At 46.0% G+C, this 12,265-nt stretch overlaps 1 protein-coding gene across 1 annotated transcript in view; it reads left to right on the top strand.

The window, feature by feature from the left end:
- Nucleotides 1-12,265, top strand: part of ankrd27 (ankyrin repeat domain 27 (VPS9 domain)) — a gene marked incomplete at both ends in the record, with an annotated part of 67,872 nt that overhangs the window by 28,528 nt on the left and 27,079 nt on the right. Inside the window, 5 exons of the mRNA XM_083663303.1 lie at nt 787-846; nt 1,836-1,952; nt 8,828-8,872; nt 9,280-9,390; nt 10,856-11,053. Of these exons, the coding sequence (XP_083519429.1) occupies nt 787-846; nt 1,836-1,952; nt 8,828-8,872; nt 9,280-9,390; nt 10,856-11,053 (531 nt within the window). The remainder of the gene's footprint in view (nt 1-786; nt 847-1,835; nt 1,953-8,827; nt 8,873-9,279; nt 9,391-10,855; nt 11,054-12,265) is intronic.

The following is a 12,265-nucleotide window of genomic DNA, read 5'->3' as shown; positions in this document are numbered from 1 at the left end:
GGTCAGTCCACTGCACTGTGCACTAAACCCCAAGGTCAGTCCTCTGTACTGTGCACTCAACCCCAAGGTCAGTCCTCTGCACTGTGCACTCAACCCCAAGGTCAGTCCTCTGTAGTGTGCACTAAACCCCAAGGTCAGTCCTCTGCAGTGTGCACTCAACCACAAGGTCAGTCCACTGCACTGTGCACTAAACCCCAAGGTCAGTCCTCTGCACTGTGCACTCAACCCCAAGGTCAGTCCTCTGCACTGTGCACTCAACCCCAAGGTCAGTCCTCTGCAGTGTGCACTCAACCTCAAGGTCAGTCCTCTGCACTGTGCACTCAACCCCAAGGTCAGTCCACTGTAGTGTGCACTAAACCCCAAGGTCAGTCCTCTGCACTGTGCACTCAACCCCAAGGTCAGTCCTCTGTAGTGTGCACTAAACCCCAAGGTCAGTCCTCTGCACTGTGCACTCAACCCCAAGGTCAGTCCTCTGCACTGTGCACTCAACCCCAAGGTCAGTCCTCTGCAGTGTGCACTCAACCTCAAGGTCAGTCCTCTGCACTGTGCACTCAACCCCAAGGTCAGTCCACTGTAGTGTGCACTCGCTCTCTCTGTCTCGCTCTCTGTAAATGGCACAAGACAAAGTTTCCACATGAGCCGCCATCTTGTTTCAGCTTAAATCCGAGGCTTACGTCATACCGAAGTGGGCGTGGTTTCATCCAACCTGGGTTGGGAAAACAATAGACACGTGTGGTTCATATTCACAGATAATGGAACTCTTTTTCTCCTGTGTGTGCCCTGTAGATTCTGCTGCTGTTGGAGTCGAAGCAGAATGGCCGCCAACTCGGAGAGGGCGGAGCTGATGTGAGTCCGATGATGTCACTTCCTCTGTCTCACCGGCTCGTTAACAAATCCAACACCTCCGAGTTGACCCATGTGACCTGGTGGAGAAAGTTCTTCCCAAGTCTTCACATCAGGCTGATTAACCCTGAAAGACTGAGACCGCTGCCCGTGGCTAAAAATATCTATTGTTCTAAAATATTTTATAACGTTTGAACCACTAATCCTATCCTAAGTTTTGATGAATTTATTGGTTTCGCTAATATAAAACTCATCTATAAATGTATCCATGATCAGGTCTGCGATGTGGTAAAATCTCTGGGAGCCTCGGGCACAACCACCAGAGGTGCTGTCACAGGGAACTGCGAAGTGTCATTTAGAAAAACCTCCCTAGGACAAACAGCCCTCTCTGTACAGGGGGTTAAAATATGGAACTCAAAGCCCACACACATTAAACAGGATCGTAGCTGGGGTCATTTCAAAACCAACCTAAAGCAGTTCCTGAAGAGTAACTGCCAATGTCCCCACGAATGGTTTGTGTGTTGTGGGTGTCTACTGTATATCTGTTGTGTATGATTGTTTATGTTGTTTTATTGATTGATTGATTGCTTGACTAATTGATTGGTTGATTGATTGATTGATTGATTGATTGACTGAGTGACTGATTTGATGATATCCTTGTTTATGTCTTACTGTATTTTACCGTACTTTGCTTTTAACAGGTGCTTTTAATACCATCTAGGCATGGGCATTGCAAATTAGCTTAGGCAATTGTTGTGATACATGACAGACGTTTCTTGCTAAATGTTATATGTACTGTATGTGTATATGTCCCTATGCGAAGAAACGATCAATTAAAAAATGTTCTTTCTTTCGTTTGGGAATCGAGCTTCAGCGGTTTCAGATCTATGAATCTATCTATCAGTCTATGGTTCATACCAGATAATGACACTCTCCTCCATGTCTCCTCTCCTCTCTTCCTCTCCCCTTCTCTCCTTGTCTCCTCTCCTCAGTCTCCTAGCTGCTCTCCTCTGGCCTCAGACTGCAGTAGTCGTCACTCGTCTCTCTCCAGCTCCTCCTCTCTGGGTTCGGAGGTCAAACCGGACGGAGAACGGGTTCGACACAGAGAGGTACGACGACTAAATCTCACCTGGCTTCTACAAACGGCTCACCGCCAAATCCATAAAAAAAACAAGAACACAAACACAAGTTCAGATTAGATCAAAAACCAAGTGATACTTTAAGTAGAACACAATGCAGAAAGGACATTCAAATAAGTGTATAGTTCAAGTTCAAGTTCAAGTTTATTCATATGTCCCAGAAGGGCACTTTGGGTTGCAGCAGAGCAAAAAACAAAACAGTCATAAAATCACACAAGACTCGAAATAAAAACATGAAAACAAAGTGCAGACACAAATAGACCATAAAAACCATAAAAGACCATAAAACCATAAAAACAAAATGGAGACACAATAGACCACGACATAGTGCAAAGTAAGTTCAGTTCAAAAGTGCCAGTGTAGTTTAAAGTGCATTAGAGACCGATAAGTGCAAAATGCAAGGCAGTCTAAGAAGGAGACTTAGCTACACAGCGCTACATATTACAGAAAGTAAATGCTACAATATAACTATTGTATGGTAGAACATAAATAAATAAAAACATCAAATGGATGTTACATTACTGTATGTTCTCTTAAGTAGCATTTAAAGCTTGAATCGAAGCAGGCACAAAGGAATTCCTATATCTATTTTTCTTGGCCAAGGGAGCACGAAGACGAAGGCCAGATGGAAGCAGCTCATATTCAGAGCACAGCGGATGGGCATTGTCTGAGCAGATAGCCCTTGCTTTTTTCAGCAACTGCAAGTTGAAAATGTGGTCTAGGCTCCTAAAATGGATTCCGGCTATTTTAGAAGCCGTTTTCACGATTCTCCCTAGGGAGTTCCTATTCTTGATGTCGAGGCTGCCATACCAGCAAGCAATAGAGAAGGTGATCACCGATTCAATGAAAGCGCTGTAGAACAATTTCATCAAGGTCTTGTCTACCTGGAATTTGGCAAGTTTCCGGAGACAAAAAAGGCGCTGCTGACCCTTTTTGCACAGCGACTCTGTGTTTAGATCGAACTTCAACCTGCTATCAATTACAGTGCACAGATATTTATATTCAGTGACCAGGTCAACTATCTGACCATTAACAATACTACCTTTCGGAACAGGGGGGGAGCGTCTAAAATCAATGCAAATCTCTTTCGTTTTTGAAACATTGAGTTGCAGAAAGGCATCTTCACACCAGGATACAAAGTCATCAATGACTTGGCCATGGCCGACTTCATCATCGTCAAGCAGGCTGACGATAATCGAATCATCAGCATACTTGATAATGAATCTATCGGCATAGCGACTATGACAATCATTGGTATACAAAATGTACAGAAACGCAGATAAAACACAACCCTGAGGCGAGCCAGTCGAAGATGTTAGAAAACTAGACAGTATCCCATTTACTCTTACCTGTTGAGATCTGTTGGTAAGAAAATCTAAAATCCAGCCAACCAAACATGGGTCTAGACCAAAGCTGTCAGTTAGTTTTTCAACAAGAACATGTGGCTGAATGGTGTTGACTTGAATGCTGATGAAAAGTCAACAAAAAGCAATCTGGCGTGGTTCTTGCTGCCCTCTAGGTGTTTGTACAGGAGGTTCAGCAAGGTGGCTGTAGCGTCTTGCACGCCTCTTTTCGCACGATAAGCGAACTGAAAGGGGTCGAGCAAGCACTCAGTTTTAGCTACAAGCTCAGTTTTTACTAACTTTTCAAACTGCTTCATGACAAGCAAGGTTAGGGCTACTGGCCTAAAGTCATTCAAGGTTTTTGGTTTGTTGCTCTTGGCAACCGGAATCACAGTGGACTGTTTCCATAGGGATGGCACCCTCTGCTGGCAAAGTGATGAACTAAAAATATAATTAAAAATAGGGCCTAGTTGGTCAGCACAGACCTTTAAAAGTCGCCCACCCAAATTGTCCGGGCCAGGACTTTTTTTGGGTTTGCACGCTTTAAAGCACTTGACAACATCATGTTCATCAAAGAAGGGGCTTACAGGGGGAGCCAGGCGGAGGCTATCTCTGATCACCTGGTGTTTCTCACTAAAATCATGAACATCAAATCTACCATAAAAATCATTGAAACTCTGAGCCAGCTGGACATCGGAGTTGTACCCATTTAACTGGATGTTTCTCCTGCCGCCCTCCTTAGTGATTGTTTTCATGCTGTCCCACACTGATCCTAAGTTATTCATACGGAGTTGAGACTCAATTTTCACTTTATATTTATTTTTACCGGACCAGATTGCACGTTTGATCTCTTTCTGCAGGTCACGCATAACTAAGAGGTTACCCTCTCTAAAGGCTTTCTTTTTCCTGCTAAGGAGCAATTTGAGGGACTTTGACATCCACGGTTTATTGTTGGGGAACATTTTAACAGTTTTCACTGGGATGACAATATTTTCACAGTATGATGACCAGCTACTGACAACATCGGTTAATTCATCAATATTCGAGGAAGATTCTATAAACATGTCCCAATCAGTAGGATCTAGGATATATTAAGCCAAGATGAACGAGGTACTGCATAAAACAGAAAAGAAAAAAACTGTTACTCTTATTTTGAAACCCTGGCCCTCCCCATAGTCTGCCTGTGTTATGGTTCTCAGGTGCAGTAGACCAGACCTCAGGTTCTACTACTGTTCTCAGGTGCAGTAGACCAGACCTCAGGTTCTACTACTGTTCTCAGGTGCAGTAGACCAGACCTCAGGTTCTACTACTGTTCTCAGGTGCAGTAGTAGAAAGACCTGCCAATCTCACTCCAAACTGTTTTCTTGGAAGGCATCATTAAAATCTTATAAAATAAAATAGAATCTTGTTATACTGTAGAAATAGAAGCGATAGAAGTCCATTTACGCTGGCTTCATTCAAACCAGCTGTCTGCTGTGCTCTCACGTTTTCTGCCATTTCTTCAACGCGCCGTTCAACACTTCTGGCTGACACGGGGATGTCTTTTATTCTTGATTTTATTGTCTCTTTGTTTGGTAAGCCATGAAACAAAACATCTGAGCTAGACAGGAAAGCCTCCTTAATGTATTCGCCATCGGTGAACGGTTTGCCATGTTTTGCAATGCAATGAGCAATGCGATAGCTTGCTTCCGTGGCATGGTTTTTAGCAGTGACAAAGGTTTTGAGGGTGTTTGTTTGTTTCCCGTACCTGGACACGGAGCGTTTTACAGACTCAGCACTGTCGGTGTCATCCTTGAAGATGTTCTTGTGTTTCGTATCAAAATGGCGTTTAACACTTGTCGTTCGGAGCACAACACTTTCCAGACATAAGGTGCACACAGCACGGTCATTAATGTGCACAAACCCCCAGTCCTCTGTCCACGATGGCTGGAAAGGCCTGGCTCTTTTAGCCGGGGGAGCTGCCATTGTTTGTACTTAGCGCGTCTGAGTTCTGCTGCTGCAAGGAGGCAACCAATCAGAGGCAGTTAAGTACACTGTGGCGCTACCGTAAAGACCCTAAATATTACTGAATTATTGGTCTTCAACAATAACCTAAAACAAAAATAGATCAAAGATATGCACAGCTCCCATAGTTTTTCAATGAAATCCACTATTTTACAAAGTACACACACACACACACACACACACACGAGTCCATTCTCAGTGCAGGTCTCTCCCATTGTCTCCCCGTCTGTCTGTTAACCTGCGAGAGGAGCCAGATGGGCGGGGATAGAACAGACAGCTGTTACATGTCTTGTTGACCAGCAACTTAACACACAGTAAATTATATGTACAGTTGCAATTTAATACCGTTTTCATTTACATTTCCTCATTTTCATTATGGATTGCAAGGCCATGTGTGCTACAAATATAAAAGGGATTCCTACCAGTCAATGTGATCCCTGGCACTGCTTTTCTTTGCTCAGCTCTGTGATCTTGGGGTCGTACTTCGTCACTTTTAGTTGGACACAGGCCTCAGAGTGGTCGGTGGTCAGACGACTGCGATGGGGGCTGAGCACACTCTTCATGTGTGAAAATATCTGTTCACACATATATGTAGATCCGAAGACTGTCAGCAAAGCAAGTGCAATGTTCCTGAGACAGCTGAACTTCTCTGGTACAGACAACCAGCAGGTGGCGATGCAAGCACAGTGATCACCCCAGCTGTGGTTTCCAGCTCTTTCCGTAGCTCTGCAAACTTTGATTTCCACAGTGTTGACGTTTTCAGCTCAATCAGCTGCATCTGCATGTCCTGTGTGTCCAGCCAGTCCAGCAGAGAGAACTCCAGGTCATGTCCATCAAAGCTGTCGGGTTTGATCAGGAAAGAAAACAAGGTTCCATACTTCTGAAATTCCTGAAACCGTGTTTTGAACTCCGCCTCCAGCACATTGATATATTTGCATATGTCAGCGGTGTTGATGTTGTGCTGTGCGGACAGCTGTCTGCAGTGTTTGAAGTGGCGGAGCGTTGAGGTAGCAGCGTCACTTGACAGAACAGCCAGCTTTGCAACAAAAGCCGCCCATGTGTCGTACATGTCCAGTACAGTTTGCCCTGCACCTTGAAGTTTGAGATTGAGCTTGTTGAGGTGTCCAGTAATATCCGCGAGAAACATAAGTTTCATAACCCACTTCTCGTCCTCGAGTTCTGGATAGTCTTGCCCTTTTTCATCCAGGAAGGCTTTGATAGCATCAAAGCAGCTGACAAACCGCTCCAAAACCTTTCCGCAGCTTAGCCACCTAACTGCTGAGTGGAGAGGGAGATCCTTGTATGCAGAGTCAAACTCCTCAAGCAGGGACTGGAACTGACGGTGTGTCAGAGCAGATCGTTTAACTATGAAATTAACAATCTTCGCCACGGTAGCCATGACGTCATTAAGATCGGTTTTTGACATCTTTGCACTGAGATTTTCTTGGTGTATTATGCAGTGGAGCTTCATGATGGGGTGACCAACTTGTTCCTCAATGAATGTGACTGCCCCTCTCTGTCTCCCCACCATAGCGGGGGCGCCATCTGTTGTCACTGCAAAAATCTTGCTAATGTCAACACCTCGCTCCTGAAAATGCTCTGTTAAAACGTTGGCTATGTCCTCACCTTTTGTCGTTTCAGGCATTGGTTTTAAGCAGAAGAGCTCTTCCCTTAATACAGTTGAATCGCAGTATCTTGCCATGACTGCCAAACGTGGAATATCATTCACATCCACGCTTTCATCAAGTGCGATGCTGAAAACGCTGGCTTCATTCAAACCAGCTGTCTGCTGTGCTCTCACGTTTTCTGCCATTTCTTCAACGCGCCGTTCAACACTTCTGGCTGACACGGGGATGTCTTTTATTCTTGATTTTATTGTCTCTTTGTTTGGTAAGCCATGAAACAAAACATCTGAGCTAGACAGGAAAGCCTCCTTAATGTATTCGCCATCGGTGAACGGTTTGCCATGTTTTGCAATGCAATGAGCAATGCGATAGCTTGCTTCCGTGGCATGGTTTTTAGCAGTGACAAAGGTTTTGAGGGTGTTTGTTTGTTTCCCGTACCTGGACACGGAGCGTTTTACAGACTCAGCACTGTCGGTGTCATCCTTGAAGACGTTCTTGTGTTTCGTATCAAAATGGCGTTTAACACTTGTCGTTCGGAGCACAACACTTTCCAGACATAAGGTGCACACAGCACGGTCATTAATGTGCACAAACCCCCAGTCCTCTGTCCACGATGGCTGGAAAGGCCTGGCTCTTTTAGCCGGGGGAGCTGCCATTGTTTGTACTTAGCGCGTCTGAGTTCTGCTGCTGCAAGGAGGCAACCAATCAGAGGCAGTTAAGTACACTGTGGCGCTACCGTAAAGACCCTAAATAACAGGCCGCGCAACTGCAAATGGTTGTGAAATAGGTAATTTGGCAAGGCGCGTCAACATTTCTACAAAAACACTCAAATGCTGCTGTGCGCTGGCGTGTCACTGGTTAACCCTTCGCGTGCCAGAGGTGACACGCGTGTCATAGGTTGCCGACCCCTGCTGTAGTGTGACATCTATCTGTCTTACAAACTGCACGTCTGTTTACTTCCGGTCAACCTGCTGTCATCTCTGCACTAACGTTACCTCTGCCTCCACCTTACAGTTACTTCACTTCTGACAGTTCATTTTATACATATTGATCATGCTATTTACTTTACAGAGGCTGTGGTTTGACTGGCCCTCTCATAGGCTGGCTGTGGTTTGACTGGCCCTCCCATAGGCTGGCTGTGGTTTGACTGGCCCTCCCATAGGCTGGCTGTAGTTTGACTGGCCCTCTCATAGGCTGGCTGTGGTTTGACTGGCCCTCCCATAGGCTGGCTGTAGTTTGACTGGTCCTCTTATTAGCTGGCTGTGGTTTGACTGGCCCTCCCATAGGCTGGCTGTAGTTTGACTGGCCCTCTCATAGGCTGGCTGTGGTTTGACTGGCCCTCTCATAGGCTGGCTGTGGTTTGACTGGCCCTCTCATAGGCTGGTTGTGATTTGACTGGCCCTCTCATAGGCTGGCTGTGGTTTGACTGGCCCTCCCATAGCCTGGATGGAAAAACCTCGCTCAGAGTCTTCCGGCTATGGGCGGTTGACCGTGCTCAGTGCTGTGCTCCAGGAAAATATTCTGCTCAATTCTTGCATTCCGTTTAGAAAACATGGGCGACGCGAGTAACTAGCGTTGGCTAAAAACAAACACTTTAACTCTAACTCATAGCGACTGCCTACTGTTGCATTTCTGTGGGGGAATGAAAACACTGCAGCACAGGCCACCGGAAGACTTCTTCTGTCTTCCTGCCTGTAGTAACCCATACCAGGCTCTCTCCCCTCTGAGAGAGCCTGGTGACGCGACGTTACTCATCTGGCTGTGGTTTGACTGGCCCTCCTATAGGCTGGCTGGGATTTGCCTAGCCCCCCCTGATAGGCTGGCTAAGGTAGTGGTACTGATGCATAAAGCTGTGTGTGTTTGTGATTGGCAGGTGGAGAAGCTGCTGCGAGCCGTGGCAGACGGAGACGTGGAGATGGTGAGACGAAGAAAACACTTCTGTTCACTCCATTCATTTACACTGCAATGCTGTTTACACCTGTGTGTGTGTGTGTGTGTGCATGCGTGCTGAAACAACTTGCTCATGATACTTCATGCATGTAATTTCACCTTATCTTGGTATGTGTACACTTACAGTATGTATTCTCACTGTATATATTATGCTATCTTTGGGGACTAAGGGGTTGGGGAGTGGCTAGACCTGGGAGTGCTTCTTATGTGTATGTATGAGTGTATTTGTATGTTGTTTGTTTTATGTAACACCTGTTTTCTTTCTGTATATTTGTGCTAAAGACCCCCTCGAAAACGAGATGGTTCATCTCAAGGGGTTTATCCTTCTAATAAATTTGAATTTGAATGTGTGTGTGTGTGTGTGTGTGTGTGTAGGTGCGCTACCTGTTGGAGTGGTTGGATGAGGAAGAGGAGGAGCCTTTGCCCTGTCAGACGGCACTGTGCCACCCGCTGTGTCAGTGTCCTGCCTGCGCGCCCAACCAGAAGGTCAGCACTGAACCATTGACTGTATACTGTAGTGGCTTCTTGTCCCCTTTTCTTTTCTTTCAATATTTTATTTTCAGTTTATCAGAACCGTGTACAAACAAGGCAAACGAACCCGCTCAGATACAGGGAACAAACAAACAAACAAAAAACATCATCAACATTCAATATTTCAACGTGATTACCAGCTGCATAACGTGCCTATGTGCTTGTGAGAGATATTCGGCCTGAGGTCCCACACAATGGGACCATGAGAATCTATCTGTCAGGTGAGCAGTGATGTTTATCCTGGTGCTTGGCGTACAAGGCTTGAATCCCAGCCTCTCTAATACTCTAAACACAAAAGAGCATCAAGCCTAGAGATCCAGTTTCTACTATCTTAAAGCAGGACTAAAATATAACTCAATGGACTAAAGCCCCCAGATTTTTGGCAAAACTGTATTCTACTTGATTTGAAAACTCTGCAGGCAAGATGGCCGCCTATACTCCCTTCTTTAGCTGGCAGAATTCTTCCCCCATAAAGTAACATATCTTGGCCCATAAGTATGTAACATACAAAATAAAACAAACGGTAATGTCTTCATTTGATGTAGAATGCAGAGGACATGTAACTGTTTAGTTAAACTTGCATTCCAGGAATATTGTGCTCTAAAGATAACGTTAGTGGCTCGAGACTGTTTCATCCTGAAACCCACTCGCTTTACGCCAGAACACAATTTGGGGGTGGTTTTGGCGTAACCGTGACGTCAGGATGTACCAAATATCCCATTCATTTGAGGGCACAAAAAAAAGCAGGTTTGAACCCTTAAGGTCCTTACACATCAAGAGCGATGCGAATATACGGCACGAAATTGCGATGCGAGTTTTGACCCACCTGTCAATCACAGCCACAGATGTGTACACGTCGGAAGCGAATTTCTGAAAAATCGACCGTGGTTCGAAAAAATAAACACCGCAATAACGCTCAGCGAAACTTCGCCGTCGGTATGCACGGTTGCATTGACTGATATAGGTTCGGAAAATATTATTGACGTGCGAATTAATCGCACGAAAAAAACGTGCTCGGTGTGTAAGGACCTATAGAGGGAACTTATGCTGCTGAAAATGATACAAATGGTACAATGGCAACAGTTTGGTCTCAAATGTGGAAATTTTGAGCAGAATTCTTCACACACCACCCCCAAAGACATATGGTTAAAAGCTGGGGTTTAGTCCTGCTTTAAATACACTGGAGGGGGCTTTAATGTTGTGTGTGTGTGTGTGTGTGTGTGTGTTTGTATGCGCGCGCGCGTGCGTTTCTGTGTGTGTGTGTGTGTGTGTGCGTGTGTGTGTTTGTATGCGCGTGCGCGCGTGTGTGTGTGTGTGTGTGTGTGTGTGTGTGTGCATCTGTGTGTGCGTGTGTGTGTGTGTGTGTGTGTGTGCGTGCGTGTCTCTGTGTGTGTGTGCATGCGTGTGTGTGTGTGTGTAGCAGCAGTGTGCGGTGCAGGCAGGCACTCTGGGTGTGAACAGCAGCAGCGTAGATGGCTTCACCCCGCTGCACGTGGCAGCGCTGCACGGCCACGCCCCGCTGGTCGCCCTGCTGGCTCGCCACGGAGCCAACGTCAACGCCCGCAACAACCACAGAGCCACACCCCTCCACCTGGCCTGTCAGAACAGCCACTCCCAGGTAGGAGCACAGCATGCTGGGTAGAGGATAGTCTCAACACCAGACCCATGGGTTTTTATGCTGATATACTATGTTACTGCATGCTGCAGATCTCTCTGGGGTCTGATACACTATGTTACTGCATGCTGCAGATCTCTCTCTGGGGTCTGATACACTACGTTACTGCATGCTGCAGATCTCTCTCTGGGTCTGATACACTACGTTACTGCATGCTGCAGATCTCTCTGGGTCTGATACACTATGTTACTGCATGCTGCAGATCTCTCTCTGGGTCTGATACACTATGTTACTGCATGCTGCAGAGCTCTCTCTGGGTCTGATACACTACGTTACTGCATGCTGCAGATCTCTCTCTGGGTCTGATACACTACGTTACTGAATGCTGCAGATCTCTCTCTGGGTCTGATACACTTATGTTACTGCATGCTGCAGATCTCTCTCTGGGTCTGATACACTACGTTACTGAATGCTGCAGATCTCTCTCTGGGTCTGATACACTACATTACTGCATGCTGCAGAGCTCTCTCTGGGTCTGATACACTATGTTACTGCATGCTGCAGATCTCTCTCTGGGTCTGATACACTATGTTACTACATGCTGCAGATCTCTCTCTGGGTCTGATACACTATGTTACTGCATGCTGCAGAGCTCTCTCTGGGTCTGATACACTATGTTACTACATGCTGCAGATCTCTCTCTGGGTCTGATACACTACGTTACTGAATGCTGCAGATCTCTCTCTGGGTCTGATACACTACGTTACTGCATGCTGCAGATCTCTCTCTGGGTCTGATACACTATGTTACTGCATGCTGCAGAGCTCTCTCTGGGTCTGATACACTATGTTACTACATGCTGCAGATCTCTCTCTGGGTCTGATACACTACGTTACTGCATGCTGCAGATCTCTCTCTGGGTCTGATACACTACATTACTGCATGCTGCAGATCTCTCTCTGGGTCTGATACACTACGTTACTGCATGCTGCAGATCTCTCTCTGGGTCTGATACACTACGTTACTGAATGCTGCAGATCTCTCTCTGGGTCTGATACACTACGTTACTGCATGCTGCAGATCTCTCTCTGGGTCTGATACACTACGTTACTGCATGCTGCAGATCTCTCTCTGGGTCTGATACACTACATTACTGCATGCTGCAGATCTCTCTCTGGGTCTGATACACTACATTACTGCATGCTGCAGATCTCT

Source organism: Poromitra crassiceps (assembly GCF_964638095.1).
Source record: "Poromitra crassiceps genome assembly, chromosome: 30".
Classification (NCBI taxonomy): domain Eukaryota; kingdom Metazoa; phylum Chordata; class Actinopteri; order Beryciformes; family Melamphaidae; genus Poromitra; species Poromitra crassiceps.
The sequence above is the reverse complement of the archived record's forward strand: the minus strand, read 5'-3'. Positions and strand labels throughout refer to the sequence as shown.